General features: G+C 37.2%; 3 protein-coding genes across 4 annotated transcripts; 2 read left to right on the top strand and 1 right to left on the bottom strand.

Annotated features, from left to right (window-relative positions):
* Positions 1-1,658: 1,658 nt before the first annotated feature.
* Positions 1,659-2,655, bottom strand: LOC107275033 (integumentary mucin A.1-like). The gene is made up of 3 exons (XM_025079810.1): positions 2,649-2,655; positions 1,851-2,261; positions 1,659-1,753 (listed from the first exon to the last, which is right to left on the bottom strand). Exons 1-3 carry the CDS (start codon positions 2,653-2,655, stop codon positions 1,659-1,661), a joined length of 513 nt encoding a protein of 170 aa, XP_024935578.1.
* Positions 2,656-3,312: 657 nt separating this feature from the next.
* Positions 3,313-13,275, top strand: LOC107274853. The gene is made up of 14 exons (XM_025079809.1): positions 3,313-3,832; positions 3,906-4,175; positions 5,271-5,570; positions 5,657-6,046; positions 7,208-7,367; positions 7,440-7,708; positions 7,794-8,063; positions 8,195-8,488; positions 8,603-8,991; positions 9,182-9,197; positions 11,214-11,459; positions 11,567-11,833; positions 11,991-12,287; positions 12,360-13,275. The coding sequence occupies exons 1-14, from the start codon at positions 3,578-3,580 to the stop codon at positions 12,750-12,752; spliced, it is 3,816 nt and encodes a 1,271-aa protein (XP_024935577.1). The 5' UTR covers positions 3,313-3,577; the 3' UTR covers positions 12,753-13,275.
* Positions 13,276-17,466: 4,191 nt separating this feature from the next.
* On the top strand, positions 17,467-24,809 carry LOC107275094. Of its 2 annotated transcripts, none has more exons than XM_015754877.2 (6): positions 17,467-17,729; positions 18,705-20,273; positions 23,112-23,192; positions 23,290-23,534; positions 23,645-24,030; positions 24,119-24,809. In XM_015754877.2, exons 2-6 carry the CDS (start codon positions 18,882-18,884, stop codon positions 24,481-24,483), a joined length of 2,469 nt encoding a protein of 822 aa, XP_015610363.1. In that variant the 5' UTR covers positions 17,467-17,729; positions 18,705-18,881; the 3' UTR covers positions 24,484-24,809. The 2 variants fall into 2 exon arrangements, with proteins under 2 accessions (XP_015610363.1, XP_024935675.1); XM_025079907.1 differs by lacking the exon at positions 17,467-17,729 and adding an exon at positions 17,802-18,009.
* Positions 24,810-26,592: the final 1,783 nt, after the last annotated feature.

Raw genomic sequence — 26,592 nt, 5'->3', positions numbered from 1 at the left:
GCTACACCCATGCCACAGTAACTGTGGTTAGCCACAGCCACCATTATGGCTACACAGTAAGTCCCATGAGAATCGTCCATGTTAACATTAGGAAATGGATCTTTGGATTTGCGCAATAGGTCCGTCAGATCGACGCTCACTCTGGCATCGCAATTTGGTACTAAATCTGAATTTGTGTATAAAATGCCGTCATCTAGAACTACACAAGTCACTCCATCTCCGGTAATACCTCTGGGCCAGGACTGGCCGACGTTTACGTCATGTGGCGGCTATGATATGTCATTCTGTAACATATCATTTGTTCATTGTGAAATTATTTCATTAATAATAACCAGCAAACCAAATCTTACACGCAACGTGGCATGTTAGTTGTAATTAGTGAACTTTGTGAACGACTCTTAAGTAGAATTAAGTAATTTTCATTATTTTCTAGTTATCAGGAAATTACTGTTCAAATTCTCGATATACAAAACATTGTTTTATTTTAGGTATTTATATAATCGAATTACCAGACACAATTGTTTTGAGTAGTACGGATTATTAAAATTTATTCGAAATTATCTCTTCTCGCAATTTTCCACGCTGCAAAATGACAACGAATATTTTGATTTTTGCGCATTAATCTTTTAACGTCTCGGGCTTGACTTTGATTTTAATGATGGAAATGATGAAAATTCGTATCTGCTGGTAGCTTAAAATAAATGTAAGGATTTGTCATTGATATTAAAGATCTTAAAATTTAAGTAGTTAATTCACAATAGTTAATTTACACGATATTTCTCTAACGTTAAATATTTACCCGTCCAATATAATATATATTCCAAAATTACCAACCACTTGTTTTGGATTAAATTCATCAAATCCAGAATTCTCAACAATAATGTGGACACCTTGTATATCGTAACAAATGCGTGACAAGAATTAAGACAGCAGCCATATATCTGACATAGATCATCTTCAAACACGCACTCTACTTTCCCAAGAACCAGCTGACACTTCATTAGACAACTTGGATTCGTTAATAACTAGGATCCTTATCTACAAAGCATGATGGCGGTTGGACTCGTTTAGCAATCGTTCCTTCCGGAGTAGTCAATGCTAAACCTAAGTTTCCGGCAAAAAAATCAAGCGACTAAACACAAACTTCCGTTCTTATATTTAACCAATAGTGATAACAAACTTATTACAAACTAATTATAAAAAAAGCCGCGAAACACATCGCTCGAGTACAATGAACAAAGAATTTGTATTAGTGAAAATAAAAAATATTGCATATATCTAAGGTTGCGAAGAGTGAAAATCTTATCAGATAGAGTAAACGAGAGGGCCATAAATAAAAGGCACACCTATTCCATAGAATATATTCGAGTAACCATGGTACACACTATACATAGACGTGATGAGATTTTCGTTAGTTTGTACACGCACAATATTATACTTAGAGTTGCTTATTGAAGTAATTAGACATGAGATTAAAGAGATAATATCCTCGCAACCGCACACCAGTGTACTAAGAGCACTTTGAACGTCCGATATTTACTATGTTTATAAAAAAATACACAATATTATTATAATTAAAATAATTATTCATAGCATTAAGATATAATTAACTGAGAAACATGTTTTAAAGGTGTTTTATAGAAGCTTAACGAATACTCTCAAAGGACGCGATAGTTGCCATCCTTGCGGTTCTTGTAGATCTTCCATGAGAAAGCTCCGATTACCACGAAGCAACAGGCCAGGATGATGCCACCTGATAACAAGGTAACGAATATATTTATTAGAAAAGTATTGAAGAGACGAGTTATCCACTATAATTTCATATAGTTACGAAATTATTAACTATTTACCCATAAAGCTTAAGCCGTCGAAATGACGGTGTTCGGACGGTGACGGAGTCGATGCGTCGGGACTCGCAGTGGTCACAGGTAAGCCAGTCGAAGATTTAGAATTTTCGGTTGTCGTTGACGTTGGAACAGTCGTTGTGTTAGTCGTGTTTGGTACGGCTGTCGTAGTTATCGGAGCTTCTGTCGTTTTCTGTGTAGTCGGTTCGGTAGGCGCTGGTGTAGTAGGTACTGGAGTTGTGGTTGCATTCGTTGTTGCTGTTGTCGTTGTTGTTGCTGGAGCTGCAGTTGTATTCGGTGGCGCTTCTGAAGAAGTCGGTTCTGGTTTAGGGGTCGAATTTGTAGTCGTAGGAAGTGGTTCAGGCGGTACACTAACTGGCTTGTCTGTCACATTTTTGGGCGTTGCGGTAGTATTGTCTGAAACGCCATAAAAGAAAAAATAAAAAAACAAAACGATATAGATAAAAATTGCAAAAATTTTTCTACGAAGACGAGACCATCCAAGAGATAAGAATACTTTTTTACGAGAATAAAACAAGATTGACTGAGCAAACGATGACAAGATAAAATGTTAAAGACGTGAATAAAAAAAAACCGGTTGCACTTGATCACGTTATATTCTCTATATGGTAAATGAACATTATGTAAACAGAAATTTTAATAATTACAAAGAAACGATTATGTAACGCTCTTGACAATCCGTTTGGCGAGTATACACTGTTCACTATTTCCCGGTCTCGAACAGCTGGGACAAAGAATATTAGAGACTACCAACTCACTAATTTTGTACTTTATGGTCAGCACCCCTCATATCTTAATTACGTTCTCTACTCGCGTATCCACGTAACTCAAGGCATACGCGGTGAATCTACGAAAACATTCGAACAATACACAGCGCACGGTACTAGCGTGCCTATAATAGCGGGGGATTAAATTATAAGGATCTACATATTAAGGTAGCGTCACACGTATGAACTAGGAATGACAAGAGACAAATGATTTATTTGACTTTTACGTAACGCAACGATTTAACTGCACTGCGGTCAAATATAATCTTGCACTATATTACGTCAAAGACGTAAACGTACGAGGAGCCTGCAAGACTGAGGAATGCTCGAAGCACGAGGACAAAAAAATTCGATGCATGGCAACAAGATTGTAAAGATTGAAAAATACGAAAAAAAAAAAGACATTTTTTTTCAACTTCAACACTCTTAATCGGCAGAACCAAATCTCAAAATTCTTTTTATAATACCTAAATAAGTGCATCCTTCATAAATGGACTCGAGCGCAGGCGATGGAAAATGTAAAAATGTAAAATAAAAAAAACGTCTCCCACGATGATAAGTCAAACAACAAATATTCCTGACAATTATTCTAGTCACTATATCATCGTCATTTTTCCTTGATAATAAGTGGGGACGACGCGCAGGGCCCCCACTGATTTTTTGCAATTACTCGGAAATTGTACCGCGCTATAAGTGAGGGAGCCTACGAGAGGAGAGTTTCAGTTAGAGTTCAGGCTGATACCACGGAGATCGGGTCCATTACGTCTAGGTAACGTTGTTCACACTGGTGCATATCTCTGCCACGGTGCGGAGTATAAGACTGTTTTTGAAGTAACGATCCGAAATCCGATCAGGAAAAAAAATTGTAGAAAACCAGTTTGGGCATTTGAAAAAAAAAAAAAATTGCCTAACCTTGCAAAAAAATTTTTTGACCACAAATTCAAAATGGAAGTCGAAGTACCCTTATGGCTGAATAGGGAGTTCGCCGAAGGAATTTTGCGAAAATCTGAAAACGACGATACCATACGTGTTACGAAAATAGCTGTAAAGGCCGCTACCAGTAAAGGGGACAATTACACGAGCGACATGTATCGCCTGACTCTGGAGATTACAAGGGTGATGAATTCCAGGGAGATCACGAAGAAGATGTCGGTGCTGGTGAAAGTCGCTCCGACGGAGGAAGGTGCACGTCCACAAATGGTGATGAAAAATTGAACGTTGCATTTCTGATGAGGAAGTTCATTTTCTTTTGCAATTTTCAAAATTCTCACAGGTCGAGGACGCCAGACTGTTCCACACGGAAATATCGATGATGAACGACACCTTAAGGAAAATGAATAAACTCCTGGGACCGAACGATCGGATTTCGAGCGACTGCATCTTCACTCGTATCGAGACGCCCCCGATTCTCGTAATGGAGGACCTGGCCCCGTTGGGATTCCGTATGGCAAATCGTGAAAGAGGACTTGACTTGGAGCACTGTCTGCTGACAATGCGTGGACTGGCGAAATACCATGCGAGCTCCGTGGCACTGTGCGAAGTGGTGAGTATGACGGGTGTCAAAAAAAAAAAAATTTTTTTTTAAAAGTATAACCAACTTATGGAATGAATGAATAAGGGACGATAAAATTTTGTCGCCTGAAATTTTTAAAAAAGTACCCTCCTTCCAACGAGTTTATTTCTTCGGGTCACCCTGTATATGCATTCCCCAATGCCCACTCGCGCGACAGTGTACAATCTTCGTATCTAAGAAACTCTAAGAACAATAACAACTGAATACAACGTTCGAGGATGATAAGAGTAAAAATAACGCACGCGATTACCAAGAGCGGAAAGACGAGATGAATAATCGACACCGAGGGTGAAATCTTAATATGACGTATACGAGTGACTTATCCGATATATAAGGCGTGTCAAACGAATAGCTGGCAAACGCAACTGGAACCACGTAACAAGCTGGGTGACCATGCAGTAACGATACGAATAACGAAATTTTCAGTTGCACGAGAATTTTGATGGAAAAAATGAAAGGTAAAAATTTCGTAGGAACGATTAAAAATCTAAGGGTCCGAACTTGCAAAGGACTATTTTTCTGTGTAAACAAAATTTTTAGCCGATACCAAGAAGTGTCGGAGACTAAAAACGTACGTATAAAAATACAAGTCAACGGCAAGGATATACCAAAGCTGAAAAATGTAAATTCCAAGTGTAAAACTCCATAAGAATTACATTTTGTACACAATCGTAAAAAAATATCTCATCAGTCAATCCGAATGATGTACTACATAATGATCAGAAGTGTATCTAGTAATATCAGTTAAATAAAAAAAAATTTTTGCTACTGATAAAACAATGACAAGGCCAATTCACGCAGATTGATATATAACGGCCAAGTTATGCGAGGTATAATATGTGAAAAACAATAGAAAGCAAAAAATATACGAGTGTAAATATAAATAAGCTTATCGGGTACAATTAGGCAGTCTGATAAGGGAAAATCAAGATTACGAAACACCGTTGCATCACATCTTTTTCGTGCACTTACACGAGTTATCTACTTTCCCGAAAGAACATTAAACCATAACCACTGTTAACATTGTGCGTTATCATGTTTTTGTTATTATTATTTTTTTATCAGGAACCAAAACACAAGAGCATGTACACCCGTGGCATGTTCAACGCTGAGCATCCGAAGGAGATGGCTGACTTTTTCGGACTCAGCGTGAAGAACTTTGCTGAGAAAATGGCCAATTGGCCTGATGTCGATTCCAAGTATTCTCAAAAGCTTTTACGCTTCTCGGAAGACGCGTATAGGAAAGGCGTCGAAGCTGCGGCGACGGTGGAGGACGACTTCAATGTGATAACCCACGGCGACTGCTGGGTGAATAACATGCTGTTCAGTTACGACGATAGTGGGAAAGTTACCGGCCACATATTTGTAAGTTGGTTCGGAGTCCCACGGCTAGATGGCGCCACCGGCACTTTCCACCGCATAATAACAGTAATCAACCGTTGTGCCCGTAGGTCGATTTTCAAATATCATCGTGGGGAACTCCCGCGCTGGATTTACAATATTTTATGAACACGAGTCCCTCCGAAGAAGTGGACATCAATCATCGCGACCTTCTTCTGGAGGAGTACGCTAAAACACTGTCAACCATGATGACACGCTTAGGATGCAAGACGGCAGTGCCGAGCTTAGAAAAGATAAAAGCGGCCATGAAGCGTGTCGCTGTATGCGGAATGCTCTCGGGGTTAACTATATTTCCTTTAATTGTGGCGGATAAGAATGAGATCAAGACCATGAATGAACTAATGGAAGACAAAAGCAGTCCAGCGATCGAGAACGAGTATTTCCGTAAGGTCATCACTAGGAGACTTCCGGAATACGACGCGCAGGGACTGCTTGATCTATGAAATTTTAAATATTAACGATACCGTGGTGCATTTAGATGACGGTTAAAAATTTTAAGACTTTCATGAAAATTCATCCCACTACAAAAAAAAAAAGAGAAACCGCGAAGAAACGTCAAGTCAAATTTACATGAAACAGAGCAGACTGCAATTTTTTCTCAAGTCAGTCCGCACCACGGGTGTCACTTTTAACCAAAGATGATGGGAGCCTGAAAAGTTGAATGAGGGGTTAATTTAGCATTTGAATAACTCCTAATCGTCCAATGGATTTTACGTGGACTTTACATTGTGGCGAATTCAGCTTTGAATTTTTTAAAAACAATTTGGATGCCCCAGTGTCTTTGTATGTCCCATATGAATTTTTCAAGGTCAGATTACTCCGGATTACTCAGATTACTACCTACAAAAAGATATGACCCTACCCATGGACTATGTAAATGTCATACCATAAGGTTACGTGTAATATCTAACGCGTGATATTCACAGATTGAACGGTTTGGAGGTTAAGGATAGTTTCGTGAATTAATCGACTAGCGAAATGAAAACCAAAAGCCATAAATCGTAAGAATTGCACGTTTACTAAAATTTTTGTAAATAAACGTGTCTTCCAACTAGCGAGTATCCATCGAACGAGGTCACGAAATAAAGTAATACACACCGAGTCACATAGGGGCGATAACAGGCACCGCCTACCGTCCATAAGTTCATTCGGAAGTATTGAACACACATTACGACCGTCGCTGCGCTAAAGCCAATCTGCATAAATCACAATTCTACCCTACCGACTGCCAATAGGTTAAAAGCGCAGATCAACGCCTCGGTTGGTACACCCATTAAACCTCAAACGCCCAGGATTCTTCTACTTCGATACTGAACGTCCCAATCCATTCCCGAGTGAGGATTCGAAAGATTATATGCTATAGAAAAGTGAAAGCCTTCTAGAAGGACCCTCAAAACTAAAACATTAATAATTTATCATCCAGATAGACAATACGTTTACAAATAACAAATAACGAGTTTCGCAATGTTCTCATAGCTTACTTAAATATAATGATAGTACGATTTACGTGATGATATTTCACAGAAGGAGTTATATAACGTTCACCTAACCCCTCGCCCCTATCCCATCTCCGCCAACATATTACTTGTCATTTTCAGTGACGAGTTACCCGTGTACCAAGCTACCATTATCTCCTCACTATAAATACGTCGACACCAGCAACGAAGTTCAGTATCGACTCCAGACCGTATGAAGTGTTGCTGGGTATTATCAGCAACAGCGACTGCTTGAATGAAGTTTTACCAGCAAAATCAAGAACAAGTATAAATTGTCCAAGGAGTGATCGAAGCTGCCCCCGTCTCGAATTCAAAGCTGATAGTAAAAATTGAATAGAAAATTTGAGCTATCAATCAAAAATGACCGACAAGGTACCAGCATGGCTGGACAAAGAGTTCATGCAGGACATTCTGAGGAAGTCCGAGGAGGACGAGACGATATGGATAAAGAACATGAACGTGAAGAGGGCCACGAGTGAGGGTGACAATTATTCGAGTGTCATCTATCGTATACGGGTGGAACTGGTGCGGAAGGGTGAAACGAGCGTGACGTCACTGATTGTGAAGACGACGCCAACGGAGGTCGACGAGTTTTACAAGGAGATGGTAAGATACGTAGTTCGATAAGGATACGAGTGATTGCGCAAGGATAAAATTGAAGAAAAAAAAATTTCACAATTTTGGGGCCCAGATCGAAGACCAGAGAATATTCGATCTGGAGACTTCTATGATGAAGGACACCCTGCCAAAGATGAATCAGCTGCTTGGCGATGAAGATCGAGTCTCGGCACGGTTCGTCTATGCTAACCTCGAACAACCGATTTTACTAGTTATGGAGGATCTGGCTCCTTTAGGATTTCGCATGGCGGATCGTCAAGGCGGACTCGACCTGGCTCACAGTCTACTGGCGATTCGTCAGCTGGCCAAATTTCACGGGAGTTCCGTTGCCGTTTGCGAGGCGGTAAGTCATAAGTTGATAGATAACGGACGCAGATAATAAGTTGACTGGAAGTCAATTGATAATGAGTTGTAATTTTTTGATTATAACAATAATAATAATAATCGTCATATTCCGCGACGATCTTATTTTAGGAACCGGAGCAAATAGGCCTGTACCAGATTGGCATGTACGGAAAAGACCATCACATGGTACATAACTTTTTCAGTTCGAACGTGAAGCTTCTCGCTGAAAAAATGGCCAATTGGCCGGAATTGGAGCGATACGCCAAAAAGATTTTAAAATTTTCCGAAGACATTTATCGGAAGGCTAGTGAAATCGCTACGGTACAGAAGGACGATTTTAATGTACTGACTCACGGTGACTGTTGGGTAAACAACATGCTGTTTCGCTACGATGACAGCGGAAAACCGGTTCAGCAAATATTTGTAAGTTTACAAAAAAAAAAGGGGGGGGGGAGAAATTTGTATCTGGCGTCGAGCAAACTTATTTGTTTGAAATTCAGATTTAAAAAAAAAAGTCTTTTTGTTCAAATTTTAAAGGTTGACTTTCAAATCCCATCGTGGGGCTCACCAGCCCTGGACCTGCAATACTTCATCAACACAAGTTTATCCCTCGATGTCGATCTTAAACATCGAGATCTTCTACTGCAGGAATACAGAAAGACACTCTCCTCCACGATGACTCGTTTCGGGTGCAAGAGATCACCGCCAACCGAACCAGAGCTGGCAGCGGCCATGGACCGTCTTGAAGTTTGCGGAATGTTAGCGACCTTCACGATATTGCCAATCATTTTGGTGGACAAGGACGACGTCAAGAGCTTAAAGGAGATAATGGAAAATAAAAATAGCTCTTCGTTCGACAACGACAGACTGCGCAAGGTGCTGCTCAGGAGAGTTCCGGAATACGAGAAAAAGGGTCTGTTGGATTTGTAAATCAGCAGATTCGGTCCCGAAAACTTGGACGGATATTTGTCAATAATATTAATTAGAAATTATGCTCAATGAGCAGCTCGGAAAAATCTTTTGGACATTCTGCGGCACAACTGTTGCGTCAGTACGGTATATATATGTGTATATATAATTATTCAAGTCACGTGTTCCAAGCATTACGTCTTCCAGATTAATAGTCATCCAAGTAAATGCTAATTATGGTAATCGATTTGATGCGCGATTATAAAGACCGTCGCATATGTAACTGGTGTCAAAAAAAAAAGGGAATGGAGTTTCAAGGCAGTTCGAATTGCACCCACACTTGCTGTTAGTTGCCAATGAAAAAGAAAAAAGAAAAAAAAACGATAAGACAATGCTGCGTGGTAAAAAGTAATGTAAATATTATGTTACACTGCGGGAAAATTATTTAAGGTAATTTGAAAAATTTTCTCATAGATGAATTATAAATAATATTTAATATCCTTCTCGCCAGGAGGATACTAGGGTTTCCTATAAGCGCGTGCTAATGGGTACCGGTAATTCAGTGAGAACGTAAGTCACGTTTGACTTACTAGTAAAACTTTAACACGAGTTAAAACTTTTGTACTTTTCACCATTAGACTCGTGTGAATTCCAGAATCCGATGTACAGTGTGCTTATCACGTTTAAGATTTTTCCTTAAACTTCTATAACTCCTCGCGTAAGACGGCTGCTGTTAATATTAACTGCGTAATTCCGTAATCAGATGCTTGAATTTGTGTAAATATCAGAGGCAAATCTTTTATACGCGTAATTACGTAAAAGGGATATATTTTTGAGTGTGAAAATTTATATAAAAGTCGTGTACGAATTTTCACAAGGATTACACTGAATCACGTATCAAATAAGTACCTATATCCGATCTTTATTTTATTTGTCAGTAGATATGAAATTACTGATAAGATATCGCAATCATTATTATCGCGATGATGGTGCATCTTTTATAAGATTACCGCTATGTAATTTTTTACTAATTAGAAAAACTCAATAATGTAAGTACGGGAAAAATATTGCTGCTGGCCAGATCCAATAACTTGCGATAGGATAAGTCTGACAGAAATATGGGGCATTTATCCGGGTGATCTGGGCAAATGAAGTAAAGAATATCACTGGAGTGGCAATCGATCGAAATTTCAGTTAGTACATAGCTTTCGGTTAATACATATTTATAAGTGCCCTTTTAATTTAAAAAAAATTTTTTTTACATTATCAAATCAGCATTAAATAAACCTAAAATCAGCCCTTAATCGTAATGTCTTCTTTCGGTTTTTTCCTTTATGACGATGCTGGCTTGACCTTGATTTTAAGCTCTATTCGTGTTTGAAATTATTTATCTGCTAAAGTGGTACTGACCACTTGCCAACTGAACAGTGAAAACAAAATTTTAGATTAGATTATCAGTATTTGTAGGATAGGATTATACCAAAGTGGGGCCCGGGTCAACGTACTGAGGTACACCACCGATCTGCCTCAAAAACTTTAGTTTACGTCATATTGATTTCCAGCTATTATCCTCGCCGTTATTAGTCAAGTCGCACGTAGTGCCATAGCCAATAGTTCGGCAAAGCGCCGCTAGGGCTGCTACCTTACTAACCACAGGCGCATAATTTGTTCCTCCAAGAGAGAGAGATAGGAATAGTAAACAAATATAGGACGCTTCCTTTAAAATCATTTCCTACAATACCGACACTGACTTTTGTCCATTACAATTGACGCATTTCAAAACCTGTGGTACCTTTCGTCAATAATTTAATAAGTAATTGTTATTTTATCATTTAATCCTGTGTCGCCTAAGTTCCTAAAAACGCCAGCCCCGAGCACTTCCATATATCCCATATCGCACGCTCATGAGGAACGTACGAAATCGCACTACCGATAATCGTTAACAATTTCTAATCGCTACTGATACTGATAATCCTAGGTATCCTGTCTACGCGACTCTTGCTTATCAAGATGTTATCTTATACTATTCAGTACGCCCAAATGTAAATTCGGGCCTAGTACGGTTTGGACAGTAGATTCCAAAACTTGTTTCTTGGCAGTCTGTCGAAAAAAATAACGTTTTCATGAAAATCAGTTGAGTAAATAAAGAGATTGGTCAATAATATATACAACCTACGTAAAATAAGTGAATAACCACAAAAAAAAAGAATCAGTGACTACTTGGGCTGTTTGTTAAAAGAAAAAAATAATGACCGTGCTATCGTGGATGAACAAGGAATTCCTTGAGGATATTTTGAAAAAATCCGAAAAGGATAGTACGATCAGCGTTACGAAATTCGATATAAAAATTGCTACCAGCGCAGGTGACAATTATGGAAGTGAGGTCCATAGAATTCAAGTAGATATAAATCGCGGGGATAAATCGGAAAAAATTTCGTTAATCATGAAAACGATGGTAACACAGATACCAGAGCTTATCAAGATGGTAAGAAGAATTGAAGATACGTATACATACGTGTCTGCTTATATATAAGTAATAAAAAAAAAAAATAAACGACCTTTCTTTTCTTAATTTGAATTTTCATGTCTCAGGTCGAGGAATCGGGAGTATTTATAAATGAAATTACCATGATGACGAACACCCTGAAGAAGATGAACGAACTTCTGGAACCTGATGAACGATTATCACCCAGACATATTTATGCGAGTCTGAAGATACCCGTCCTGATTATGGAAGATTTGACGCAATTAGGATTTCGCATGGCGACTTCTCACAAGAGACTCGACTTGGCACACAGCTTATTGGCAATTCAAAATTTGGGCAAGTTCCATGCGACTTCACTTGCAGTCTGTGAGCAGGCAGGTTTGAACTTAGACACCTTGGACGGCATTTGAATAACAAGTTTATGACACCAAAGAAAAAATTACGTGGTTGTTTGAGAAATAGCTGAAAATATTGATTTCTAATATATCTATATATTTTCTATAATACAAATTTTCGTATTCCCTTTACTAGGATCCAAAACACAGGACATTGTACACAAAAAATATGTATCTTCAAAAACGACCAGAGATGGGTGAAATGTTCTCTATTGCCATTAATCAAGTCGGTAAGAACATCGCTGATTGGCCTGAGTTGGATCCAAAATATAGCGAGAAGGTAATAAAATTCGCACCACATTTCTATCGAAAACTGGGGGAAGCCTTAGAGCCAATGGAAAGTGACTTCAATGTGATATTACACGGCGATTATTGGATCAACAATATGCTATTTCGTTATGACAAATTTGGAGAACCGACTGAGCATAAACTTGTAAGCTAGTTCAAATTGTCACCGTCAGATGGCGCCGCTGACATTGTTCTAAACCATTGCCTATATCCGCAGATTGACTTTCAAATGTCCGTCTGGAGCTCGCCTGCTGCAGACTTGCAGTATTTCATAAACACCAGTGTACCTGATGATGTGTATATCAATCATGGTGATCGATTACTGAAGGAATACAGACGATCACTCTTGATTACCATGAAACGATTGGGATGCAAAACACGGACGCCGACGCTGCCAGAGCTACAAAAGGCTATGAAACGACTGGAAATTTTTGGCCTATTTGCAACCTTTATAGTACTACCTTTAATAATTTTCGAGAATAAAGCCAATCTAAACATGAAGGAACTAATGAAAGAACAAAATAACGTAACATTACAAAATGAACTTTACCGTGAGATACTCGTTAGAAGAATTTCTGAATTTGAAAAAAATGGACTACTCGATGTGTGAAGATTACAACGAATTGGCGAGGCACTTACGAAAATTTAACAATATTCTTGTAATACTTTAAACGGCTAATTTTTTTAATTTATGACAAATTTTATAACAAGTGTAATGCAACTTTGTGTCATCATACCTGATACCTGGTGAATTTTTGTTAGCCAATATGAAATGACTGGAAAGATATTGCAATTTTTATCATTCTCTTCACGGTCGTGCGCATCTTGCGCGATTATTGACAAATAACCTTCAAAATGTATTCAGATTGACATCAAGAGAAGAACTACGTATACACTGTAATTTATATATGAGATTGAGCGTGTAAAAATAGAAAAACAAACTGGAACACTTAATAGTAAAATAGTAAAGGTAAATAATAGATTAGATTATTATTATCTCTCAGTATTTCAAAAGAACACTCACCTTAATGGCTTTTTAAATTCTGATCTAAATAACGTTATGGCAGTTAATAGTTTTTAACTGTCAGTTAAAATTGTTCCATAAATAAAATTAACGTTTTTGTGAAAATGCACATAGCGAGTTTACTATAAACAATATGCTATTTCGTTATGATCAATTTGGAGAACCGACAAAGTATATATTTGTAAGTTAACACAAAATAATGCCGTCAGATGGCGCCACTGAAAAATTCCACATAATTCTATTCCGAAGGACGAAAATTAAAAACTATTGTCTATATTCGCAAATTGACTTTCAAATGTTCATATGGAATTGGTTTGCCGTTCACTTACAGTATTTCATGAATAGTAGTGTACCAGAAGATATGGATCTCAATCATCGTGATCGACCAGTGGAGGAACACAGGACAATCACTTTTTATGACCATGAAACGATTGGAATGCAAAACAAACAATGCCGACGTTGCAAGAGGTCGAAATGGTTTAACAGAGATTTAAGATTTTTTGTGTGGTGACAATCTTTCCGGTAGTGCCTACGATTATGTTCAAGCAGAGCGATGATTTCCTTAAATCTTGTAGGAGTTGATGTCCTTACAATTTTGCATGACGAATGGCCAAGCTGGACTTAAGGAAGATCCTATTGGTGATTTATAATTGAGAAGCTATCTCTACTGATATTTACGTTAGATTTATTTAAACTCTCTAAACAGATAATCTATTTTTTCTAGTAAAACTAGTGATAGTAAAAATTTTACTAGAAAAATAACTTATAATTTTTTACAGGTCTTATAGCGTTTTGAATTCACAAAATATTTTTACAATGAGTAGAAGGTATGTTTCAGTACTTTGCCGATTGAAAAATTTGTCTAATGTCAACAAATCTGATGTGATTAAAGTTGCACTCATACATTCCTACAGCATGGATTCGATGCAAAAGAATTTTGGCAGTTGCAAAAGCCATCGTACATTCAACCCTGCTTGTTAAGACTTTCTCTCTATCAGAGAAAGTAAACAAGTCCATATTTAAAAGGTATATTCACCAAATACGATTTGCTAATAATTGATCAATACAGCTCTGCTGTGAAACTTCTTGGTAATAAAATTACAAAGTGGATTAAGCTTGATTCTAAACATTCCCAGCAAATTCTGAAACTATCAGAGCACTCTTATCAAAAATCAAAACCATTTGCTAAACCAGTTGAAGATAATTTCAATATATCAATACACAAAAATGGTTGAATCAATACTATACTAATCCATTATGATAATGCTAGGGGACCAGAGAAGAAATATTTGTAAACTGATTGAAAGTTTCATTATCATCTGGCAGGACTTCTCATTGAACCCTACTAAATACAAGGAAAACTATTACTCGTATTCGTAGGTAGGCTTTCAACTAGTCTCATGGAGATCACCTGGTACAAACTTGCAGCACGTTATCAGTACTAGTTTCTCCTATGAGATGAAACTGAATCATCATAACCTTCTTCTGCAATGATACAGAAGAGAACTTTCATCATCCATTCTACGTTTGGAATGTAAGATATCGGTATCAACACAAAGGAGCTAGAGCAGCTTATGACACATCTGCATTTATATGGAATAATAATAGCCTGTGTTGTACATGCCTTATATCCTGGTAGATAGAACAAATGTTAACATCATGCGAATGTTTTTAAACAACAAAAATAATTCAGCAATAGACGAGATGCTTTGCAGAGTACTCGTTAGAACACTTTCTGAGTACGAAGAAAAGGTTCTACTAGATATTTTAATTTTGTCTCTAAACACTATAAGGCAGGGATGATACTATGGCAAAGTAAACCAATCAATTCAGAGTAAGTGACATCTGGTATATTATTTTTAATTAGACAGTTATGCCAAAATTACTTTGGTGTAAAAAAATATTTTCTAGTAAATATATTCTACAGTAAAACGTCAATGCTGTTGACTTGACCATTTTATCAAGTTAGCTATATGCTAAATATAACCATATAAACCAGGCAGCCATACAAAGTACCCGGTATTAAAATACTTATGAATAATATTGAAAGTCTGGCCAAAATATCTGACGTCACTCAATTTGAAGAATCCGGCGAGTTACCGTTTCGATCGTAATTTGTTGAAGTAATTTGGAACTTCAGGATACACACACAATATGGCAAAGACTAAATAATTCTATTTGTATTTCAAAAAATGACGTTTATACGACGAATGTATATCCAAAACAAAAATATTTCCATGATAAATCAGGGCTGTAATATAATCTGCAATTTTTATCTACAAGCCAATATATCATATTACATGAAACATTATCAACTGATACAGCATTATCCCAGCATACTTTAGGTCAAAAAAACTACAGTGATTGTAATATCCACTTGAATTTTTACTCTAACCAGTTTTCGAATTACAAAAAAAAAAGTGAATTGCTAAATCTAATGTTTTAAGAGATTCACACAAATACTGTAAACAGTATATATTACTTCGAAAATTCTGTATATCTTTTATCGTTCGTTCAACAGCAGTAATCTTGAACGAGGCTGATACTTTCGCGGTAACATGTAGCAAAATATAAAATTACTACGATACAATGTAACGATTTTAAAAAAATTAAAAAAACAATGAATTTGAAACAAAAAAAACACACCCAACGATTTTTCAGTTTAAGGATAAACATAAAAGAAAAAGATACATTTAAGTTTTTTTGACTACAATGTTGCACTGTACGTACAGTCAGCATTACTATATGAATTGCGGTTGCTTGCCAATATAAAATCGTTATGCTGACGGATATGCTACATGAAAGAAAAAATCAAATAGAAAACGAAATTTTCTAGTATACATTTGCGATGTAGTAGGTAAATGAAGTAAAGAATGTAATGAGAAAGGTATAAAAGCCTTAGTAGGCAGTATCGATGTGACATTGAGAAACGTGATTAATGATAATTTGGTCACTGACTTCTAACTATTCTTAGTATGTATGAGTTATAATATATACATACATATGCAACACAGGTTTTTTGATACGAACTGAAATAATCGACAGTAATAGGTTAAGCTCCGCATGAACTTGGCAGAACTGCGCGACAGAAAATAATCGTGCTGACAATGCAATATCGTTGTACAGGTTGTTAATAAATATAGGAAATACTGCACATGATATTTCCGACAGAATAAAACAAAGAAATCCATATGTAATGAAAATTGAAGTCGAATAACTAAAAGATTTCATAAATAAAAATATTATAAAATTACTTACCAATTACCGAAACATCTCCGCGCACTGAAATCACTGCTATCAGCAGGATGCATGTTAAATGCAATCTCATTGTCACAAACTCGTGGAATTGCACGACTAAAAACGCAGGTTAAAAATAATGGCGTAATGCGGCGAACTAAAAGCCACTTTGCAGGAACTAGAGAGTACAATCCAGTACGTCCCCCTTTCTTTCCTACGTATATCAAGTTACGTAGTATAGATTATAAAGAAGAAGAAAAATATTGTTATAAATCAAACGTTTCTTGTAAAAATCTTTGTATTTGGATATAAAAAATATATTTAAAAGAACTGTTGTAATAATTGAAAATTCTACAAATATTTAATAGAACACATTTAATCTCATATTGACTATCGTAGTACAACACGGGAGGCGCTAGTTACCACCAAAGACAAATATTCTTCTAAATTACAGTAGCTTCGCAATTTATTGCTGTGCAAGTAGGTCAATATTTAATAGGTATTGTTAGAGAAACTTTGTGATTTTCTGTAGTTCGACATTTGTTAAATTATTTAGTGCTACTCTAATATATAGTTATAGTCCCGCCAACGTGTTGAGCGAATATTTGATGTTTTGAAGTTATACTTTGTGTTTCCCGTTAGCAACTGTTTAAACATCAAATTAAAAATAGCATAATCACTGAATAAGATAGCAAACCAACAGCAGATATGATGAGCATATGAAGTTACAATACCGAAATAATTTTTCATCGATTGAAGGTATAGTTAAAATTTTGTATAGACGGTAAGTATACTAATAAATTCCAACGAAAAAAAAAAGAGTCAAATACTATTTATCTATATGTTGAATAACATCCAAAGAAAAAATCTCAAATAAGGATCATACGCGATCAATTAAAATCGAAACGCAATCAAGAAAAATATCATCACACGTTTGAATTCGTCCAGATTTGGAATGCCGCCCACTGGCGCTATCTACAATCTAGGGGAGAAAACAAATTACTATTGTCATTCGCCACAGACGGCGCTAACTTCACTTCGCTCCATTCTGCACCTGACCCGATGTAGCGCAACAAATTCCTGTGGCTCTTCGGGCCAATATGGCGCTGCTGAGAATTCGCGTGAAAATGTCGTAGTGCTAGCTCGGGCAGTGCGTGGACCGTGCGGCTGCGGGAAAAGCCGGAAAACTTTTCGCGGTCAAGACTCCTCGCACGCGACGTTACTGTGAAAAGCTTTTCGTGGATATTCCTCCACTCGGACGGCACGTATTCTCGCCCTGAATTTAATCGGGGCTAGGAATTCTTCCTGCCAGACACTGCTGCCAAGGTAGCATGCCCACCTATGCATTTTAATATATGTTTGACAATATAAATGGAGTGTAGTGCGGTGAATGGGTCATTTGGTCACTTAAATTTACCATTGACAATATGAGATCGTATTGGCGCAGTGATTCGATAAGAATTTTTGAAAATTTTCTAACCTCGAATCCACTAATATATATTTTGGGATTTTATTCAATTTTAGGAATTATTTGTCCTCGCAATACTGATTCAAGTGTTTAGTTTACCGAAACGTACGTCACGGAGTGCCACGTAAATTTTCAATGGTTCTGTCTCACCACAATTATAATTCCTCACTATTTCTATAATTTTTGTTTTAATATTTTGGATTAATACTTATTTTTATTTAAATTCTTTTTACATAACAGTCACTTTTGATATTTGATATGGACTTATGTTTTAGAGTATATGTTAAAAGTTTACTTATTTATGTATAATTTATCTGTATCAGGTGATTCAACGGGAGTGATCAGTAAAATTCGTTTTTAAAATACAACGTGTATTGACAATTGTATAAAACAAAAGTTAATCTATAATAGAAAATGTTCTTACCGTAATCGTTAGTTTGTCCGAAAAGACTTCCAGTTTGATAAAATAATGACCGTTTTTGGTATTCAATAAATAATATAAATTAATAAGCTTAAAGTAATACTTTGCGATATCCCGTTGATAATTAAAAGTTATCGATATTGAAAGTCGGATGTTTATGTAGCTAAGATTCATCAACGACCGGAAAGCATGAATAGCAATGGCTAACTTTGAATTTCACTTTCATATCATCATACTTATTCATTTTCACCTACGAAATTATTAGATTGGCATTCATTTTTGTTTAACACACTATACCCACTAATAGGCGAATGTCACTTCAACTGAATCACCCTGTACAATTTGCCCAAAAATAATTATTCAATTTAAATTATCCATCATTTAATTTCCAATTCTATTTATTTAATTGCAGCCAAGTAATTACCAGAAAAGAGCACGTTAAATATAAATTGGGTCAACACGCGATATCGTAGCCCGACGAAGCGGAAGAGGAAGAGAAGAAGAAGAAGAGGAAGAGAGGACCCAAAAGAAGAAAAGAAAAAAAGCAATACGCAAGCATTAGACGAAATAAAAAGAAGATATTCTTAAAATGGATAGTTCAGAGTACGAGCTAGTACGTAACATGACGCTACTCTTCTTCTTCGAACGTTTGATGGACAAGGGCGGTCCCCGTACGCTACACGATCTAAGTTGTCAATTCGGCGCCAAAGGGTTCACAAAAGAAATGCGTCAAATTGCTGGTGGTTCTCAAAGTGGCCTAAAAAAATTTCTCGCCCAGTATCCAGCTTTGTTTCTAATCGATGGCGACTACGTCTTCGTCAACGCCTTCCAGCCGGTCGTCGAAGAAGACAATGGCAGTAAACTCAGTGGCAAGCGAGATTATGCAAGAGAGGCCGTCGAGTATTTCTCTAATAAGCTAATGCAGTACGGAGTAGGTACTGAAGTACCAATTAAAAGTCTCCTGGGGCACAGATCACAAGCATCCCCAGAAGTGCGGCACATATCCGGTCAGCACTACAAGGAATTTCGTGACTTCCTTCTAAAATATCCCGATGCTTTTGTCGTCACCGAGGACAATGTCATTCTAAAACAGTATGAGGGTATGAAGGCAGAGCAGCCGTTTAGAGAACTGGAACCGGAAATACCAATAGATCCGGAAGTGACCGCAAGACTACTGGATTTCTTTGCCCAGACCATCGAGCAAAAGGGGCCAATACTTGTGGATCAATTGTTTCATATGCTGACTGGTGTATTTCCTCAGGAGACCTGGACGTCGATGTTCAAGACACCTCAGGATCTATCAACCTTCCTTAAGATGTTCTCCGATGCCTTTCATGTTCAGAGTAACATGGTTACTCTGATAAATAAGCCTAAGAGCTTTGCGATTGATCCTCCTAAGGCTACAAATCAGAACAATAATACTTCTAGTGCTCAGTCGTCAATCAGAATTGCCAGTCCTATACAAATTGCTTCCCAGACAACGTCCCAACCAGACTCCATCACGTCGAATAACTCGGCTTCGCAGCCAAACTCTCTGCAAAACGTGTCGCCATCTTCAAATGAAAGTAACAATAACTCTCCACCGGTAAGTCTTCAGCAACAGACGTTGAAGCAGAGGATCAACACCTTAGTGATGAAGACCCTGGCAGATAATACTGAAAAGGATCGCAGTCTCCAGACTGCCCAGATGGGTGATGCCTGGAAGCTGAAAGTACTCCAGCAGACAAGAGTAATAGTGAATCCTAAAGAAAGTCTTCAAATTGTCGAGGACATCATAAATCCTAGAAGGCCACCACCTGATGGGAAAGTAGTCGTATCCTTTGATTGTGAGGGTATCAATCTGGGAGTCAAAGGCAAACTGACTCTTCTACAGATTGGTACTATGAGCGGCCAAGTCTATGCGTTTGACCTCTTCACCTGTCCAAACCTGGTGCAAGCCGGAGGACTCCAGAAACTCCTAGAGAGTGAAAACGTTATTAAGGTAAGCCTTGCATCTCGAAGTTGATTCTCTTGTTCCTTTTTTTTTTTTGTATACCAAGGTTCTTCCTGAAACAGAGCATATCTTTGAAGAGATCATCTATTCCTATTAGTACGCTGTAGCTATCCTGGGAAAGTTCAAGATATAGGATCTAGCTGTGCCTTCTAAATGTTTTATACGTCTATCCCATCCCATGGGAATAACTAAGAACGTAAGGCAGTACCAGGCGCCGGCGCTGTAAAACTCATCCGGAAGTTACGTCTTCCCAGTCTCCTAAAGTTACGTGAAATATGTTCCAAGGTGAAAATTTCGATTTCTACCCTTTTCCTGCCTGACGACCTTTTTCCTCTTATAGGTTCTCCCAAGTTCCAATGCATTAAATGTCGAGGGATACAAAGGTGAAATGATTTTTGAAAATATCACAGAAAACTCACAGAGCTCAGAAGACCCACATCAGGAATGACAGAATAATTAGCTAATTCCATCTCAAAGAGAAATTTAGCTTCCTGCTCGCTTGACACGGACATAAATATATGTATATACGTCACTTGCGTATAATCGATAAAAAAAACGTGGTATTTCCTCAGGTGTCTCGCATTATGAACACCCTGAGAAATCATTACGCTCGATCATTCTAATTTTAGACAACTAACACAGTCACGACCTGAAGGCTTTTGCGAAACATTCGATTTTACCAAAAATAGACTTCTGGATCCATCATGGACGACACGCACCACGTAACCATCTAACTGGTGAACATGATAATCCCGATATGTCAGTCTTCTATCGATACCAATTCGATTCCATTGCGATCATGAGATCCAATTTCAATACCTGAACCTGCGTCAGGAATAGCAATGAGAATCGGTCACAACAACGACATCGCTTAGAAAAGCGCCCTCGTTGACTTCCATAAAAAACGACAGCCGTGAAAGTTTGCAGCGCTATTAAATTTGCAGAGGAACAGTGTCGAGACATCCGAACGCGTAGAAAGTGGAATCAGTCGAAATTTGCGAATGTTTAGAATTAAATTATCGTGACAACCACAGTAAATATAGAACAAGACTAACGTTGCCAAAGACTTGTTTCTTTATTTTCTATATCAGAAATTGAGTAAACTTCTGGTAACAGTCTTTGCACCTAGGTGTGACCCAGATAGCTGTGGTCACTGGCTGGAAATAACAAGGAGACCTTGCAAGGGTTGCTCTTTTCAACCCTATCTGCTTTCTTATGGTAGAGGAAACCTTTCTGCAGTGGTCGTATCTGTTTAGGGATACATAGGTGTACTATGGATATTAGATTCTTGTACAATGATACATATGAGTTAAGTAACGTATGGAGACACTTGGTTTCTATTTCATTCTCTTGGGATAGACATATTTATTTACTGTGCGATACAACGTCCAACATATAACAGGTTAAATATTACTCTTGGAAATGTTAAAATGTTTGGATCTTGTATGTGGCAGACCACGTATATGGGCACATTGATACAGTAGAATTTTTTTTGTCTTTCACAAAATTCCCACGGGACGCCCTAGATATCCTACTGAATTTTTGAAAAGACGTTCCAGTGGAAAGAAACGAGCCAGCCAACACGTATATAAGGATACCCCATTATCATTTCATGGGAGACCAAAACCGTCTTATGGTTTACCACGGGTGCAATTTTCTGTAATATTTAACCAACTCTCGTGACCCTACAGGATTCTTTTTTTTTTATTACACAATGTTATTTGTTTTCTATTTCTGTGGATCTATTGTTTTATATCTTGCTAGCACTTTGTGACATTATTATTATTACGTGGTTCCAGGGCCTTTATGTTCTGGGGAAAACAGATCTGAATGTCACTGAAAAGGTGTTGGGCGACTGTATTTTAAATGTTGCCTTCTCTTCGTTGCCACCTTTGTTAGTAGCTGCTAGTTCGATAAGTATGCTGAGTCAAGGACGACCACATGGGGAATTGCTGTATTTAATTAGTCGCGGAGGCGTCCAACGCAATTTTTCTAGAAACTGTAGCGATACTGAAATCCTTAGTATACAATTTGTATTTTCTTGATCCTTCTCTTTATCTTACCTTAAATTCTTATGTTCATTTAGAATGAATTTAAAGGAAAGAAGTGTATTGATCTCTATGTTATCGGTATAGATCATTGCGTCAAGAACAGATGTGAAAATTGAATACTACCCAGAAATGGAGGCGCTAACAAATTCTAATGGAATCCAGAATTTTTCACTCTGAATCTGAAAACTTGACAGGAACCCTGTTGAATTATTCATCTACCCGTAACGATCGAAAGGTCACAGGCACTCCAATAATCTTTTAGTCATTTGTCTTCAATTTCTACCACAAAGTATTTGAAGCTCAATTATTTGTTATTTAAAAAATTCCAATTTTTAAATGTAAAATAACACGACCTTGCTTTTTTAAAAAAATCTTACTACTGTTACACAAGACTTTCTACGACTGGCAGTATATCCGCAGGACAGGAAAAAATTCAATTGGCTATATTCTTATGGGACTTCAACGCAGTGAAAGGAAATTAACTTGTTGGATCATTTCCTTCATGGGAAAATACAAGTTTCGTTCCGTATCCCTTGTTTCGTTTATTCGACATAAGAAACTCGTGAGATACTGAATTCTCTTTGTACTCTAAGCTAGTCATACGACACATAATGAAATGCCTTGAAATTCTATAGATCAATGACAAATTGACAGATAAGGTTTTTTAGTAATTGATAATAAACGACAACTGTACCATTATGGGGCAAAACAATTTCATAAAGGAATATAATACAATTGTTATAGTAATTTCAAAAAAAACAATATGGTTTTTCAGGTGATTCATGACTGCAGAAACGACAGCGTTAATCTTTTCAATCAGTTTGGCATCACCCTCACCAATGTCTTTGACACTCAGGTATGTAATTGCATGCTATTTATAATTTAAAAGAATTTTGATTAATATATTTCTTTCATTTATGAATCACACATATTTACACTTTATAATCTTCCAGGCAGCGCATGCAGTCCTCCAATTTCAAGAGACCGGAAAACCCGTCTACAAGGTGAAAAACGTAAATCTCAACGCCCTCTGTCAATTATATGGTGCCCCATGCAATCCGCTTAAGGAGCAGCTTAAGAATATCTATCGCAGAGACCAACGTTATTGGTCGAGAAGACCTATGACCAGGGACATGTTGATCTACGCGAGTTGTGACGTCCTTAGTCTGGTGCCCCAGATCTACACGGCCATGTCTAGGTAAGGAATATTATTCGAGTACTCATTTTTGTGATTATCTATCTTTTAATTTAACTAACGTTCAATTAAGAGTTAAACTTATTATTGGTGTTTCCAATTCTCTGTCCTAGACTGATAAAACCAGAGTTTCAAACACTTGTCAATGAACTCTGCGACGAGCAGGTCCAGATGCATATAAAGCCTGGAGAAGTGAAGGCACGTAAGAAGCAGCGCAAGGTGGAAACGGAAGTGGCGGATCTGCGCAAGAGGATGGAAGAGACAACCGGAAAGAACATTGTCCTGAGCAATCGAGAAATCAGGTTGCTACGTTATCTGGCCTTGACGGAAGACGAGAAGGAGAAGCTCAAAGGAAGCTACAAGGTCGCTAGGAAACTGGAGAAACTAGAAAGCATGGGACAGGACAAGGGCGACAGCAGCGACGATGATGACGATGAGAGGAACGGGGACGCGGAGTATCCAAGCCTGGACAGCTGCACCTCGGACAATTCTCATTCCGGTAAAGGAAGCTTGAAAGCTTTAAAAGCCTTTGAGCCGTATGAAAATGGAAACTATCATTTTAATATAAATTTTATTATTTTTACCAGGTGGCGTGATATCTCCTAGGAACTCAGAACCACCAAGTCTGACGGAATCCATGCAAATGGTTGACGAAATCCTCTCGGACGGTCAAATGGACCGAATGGAGAAGATTGAAAGACTGGAAGCCATATTGACAGCTGTCACTGGACCTACGACTGACACGCCATTACCGGGAACCGAGAACTCCATGTCAGTAAAGTGTTCCTGCAATTGTCAGTCAAGCAAGTCTTCGCCCACGCAAAAAGAAATGAAGACAATGAAGGAAGTGGCTTGTCAGACTTTAAGCACCGGTGATATTGTTATCACCAGGATATTCTTCACTGAGGAGGAGAAAGAACGCGAAAGACTCCTCAATTCGCCGAAGAAGTAACAAAGTCTTATCACGATTTGATATAGATTTTGAAAGATTCATTTTTTTATACGCCGATAATACGTGAATTTTGTAACCTTTGAATCGACAATGCGATTCTCTATCGGTCGATAAAGCAGCTAACTAAAGTAACTAATGCATAATACATAAAAATGGCGATAGTGCCAAGACTGCAAAAGTGTTCCGTTTTAACGAAAGAGATGAAAAGCTATTATATAACAGAGATACAGAATGAAATAGGACAAGTGGACGCTCCCGTATGACAGTTATTTATTACTTAGGGTTTAATTGTCATTTGTAACGTCAATTTTACTTTGTTATGGAAATCGATGAGAGGAAACGCAAAGCGAACGTAAAGGAAGGTTCACAAGAAATTTTTACGAGCGAGATGTATTGTACATTGTTGATCATAGTGGACGGAATGGAATTTTTTAAATTTATACGAAATATCAAACTAACGAATGAGATGGTATATAATATGAACATATATATATATATATATATATATTTATATATAAATATACACATATTTATATATATATATAAAGAGCGAACGGATATATTACGTAAAGCTCTATCGATTATTTTATTAACGCTACGTGATTAAATTGTACACTCTAGCGTTTTTTTTTTTTTCAGAATGAGATGGTATATAATATGAACGAGAGGAAACGCAAAGCGAACGTAAAGGAAGGTTCACAAGAAATTTTTACGAGCGAGATGTATTGTACATTGTTGATCATAGTGGACGGAATGGAATTTTTTAAATTTATACGAAATATCAAACTAACGAATGAGATGGTATATAATATGAACATATATATATATATATATATATATTTATATATAAATATACACATATTTATATATATATATAAAGAGCGAACGGATATATTACGTAAAGCTCTATCGATTATTTTATTAACGCTACGTGATTAAATTGTACACTCTAGCGTTTTTTTTTTTTTCAATTCACTTTCTTTCATTGGCTGCTTTAATCCGCCAATTAATTTATCTCCCTCTTTCATGTCTCTTGTTTCACATCGTCCGTGTTGTCGATTTTATGTACTCGACGGCTGTGCATAATTTCGTTAACCAAATTTTTCATCTTCAAGAAAAAGAGAATTAATGTTTTCTAAATATTTTCCAGTCAAGATTTACAGAACGCGTCCTGATATTTTCCACGTTAATACAGACAGATAAGTTACTGACAATCCACATAACGTTATTATTCTGGTGCTCTTCACAAATGGCCTACCATCTAATTTGTACTGTTAATAATTGACTGTATTAGCGTGGAGGTCAATATCAATTAATCGTTGATGAATAACATATATGGCTTAAAGGCCCGTTCACATGTAATTTAAAGAATGTTGTCATCGATGCGCCATTCTCTGAATCATCGATCATAAATCTTGTAAAAAAAACAGATCAAGTAAAAAAGATACAGGAGATGAAAGAGAAAAGAGTCTCTGGACATAAATCATTGTAAAAGAAACATTTTTGCTGCAGCGACGGTGTGCTTCTCTTTGTTTTACTACTACGTACTATCACTGCTTCTTGCATTTTTATTTTCTTTATACTTCATCTCTCAATTCACCTCGACGCCTCTAATGATCTAATTATCAATGATCAGCTTTTACTAATAATTTCTTTTTCTCTTTTTATCTCCTTTTTCAATTTCATATTTTCGCACATAGGACTCGACTGTTGTGGCCATTTTTTAAACGAAGATACAAAGGACAACCCTAAGGGTTATGCGACTTTTTTTTTTAGTATTACTAGTAGACGGACACTAAAAGCTTCTTGTATGTCCTCGAACAATTCGTCGGCGGTCCGTTATTGTTGTTAATGAATTATTATCGCCGTCTAATATTTAATAATGCTATTCTTGAATATCTTTAATTCGGACAAAGGTGATAGATGTATTATTCAAATTGATAAATTGTTCGTTTGTCCCTGACGAATCCCTCGAGGATTAATCGCGGTCTGTCATTATAAAATGAAAAGAAATAGATTAATTCTTGTATTTATTAATGGGACTGAGTAGAGACAGTCCCGTCCATGTTTTTAATTTTATGAGTATTCATTTCGTTAGTGAGAAAGAAG

Source organism: Cephus cinctus, unplaced genomic scaffold, assembly GCF_000341935.2.
Source record: "Cephus cinctus unplaced genomic scaffold, Ccin1 Ccin1_scaffold0123, whole genome shotgun sequence".
Taxonomy (NCBI): Eukaryota; Metazoa; Arthropoda; class Insecta; order Hymenoptera; family Cephidae; genus Cephus; species Cephus cinctus.
The sequence above is the reverse complement of the archived record's forward strand: the minus strand, read 5'-3'. Positions and strand labels throughout refer to the sequence as shown.

What these genes read in the sequence shown, in the direction of transcription:
- LOC107275033 (XM_025079810.1), bottom strand. An exon ending in CGACGGCTTAAGCTTTATGG is followed by an intron (nt 1,754 to 1,850) that starts GTAAATAGTTAA and finishes CCTTGTTATCAG; the next exon opens with GTGGCATCATCCTGGCCTGT.
- LOC107274853 (XM_025079809.1), top strand. Translation starts at nt 3,578, where the DNA reads ATGGAAGTCGAAGTACCCTTATGGCTGAATAGGGAGTTCGCCGAAGGA. An exon ending in AAGGTGCACGTCCACAAATG is followed by an intron (nt 3,833 to 3,905) that starts GTGATGAAAAAT and finishes AAATTCTCACAG; the next exon opens with GTCGAGGACGCCAGACTGTT. An exon ending in TACCAGAGCTTATCAAGATG is followed by an intron (nt 11,460 to 11,566) that starts GTAAGAAGAATT and finishes TTCATGTCTCAG; the next exon opens with GTCGAGGAATCGGGAGTATT.
- LOC107275094 (XM_015754877.2), top strand. Translation starts at nt 18,882, where the DNA reads ATGGATAGTTCAGAGTACGAGCTAGTACGTAACATGACGCTACTCTTC. An exon ending in ATCTACACGGCCATGTCTAG is followed by an intron (nt 23,535 to 23,644) that starts GTAAGGAATATT and finishes TCTCTGTCCTAG; the next exon opens with ACTGATAAAACCAGAGTTTC. An exon ending in CTCGGACAATTCTCATTCCG is followed by an intron (nt 24,031 to 24,118) that starts GTAAAGGAAGCT and finishes TATTTTTACCAG; the next exon opens with GTGGCGTGATATCTCCTAGG.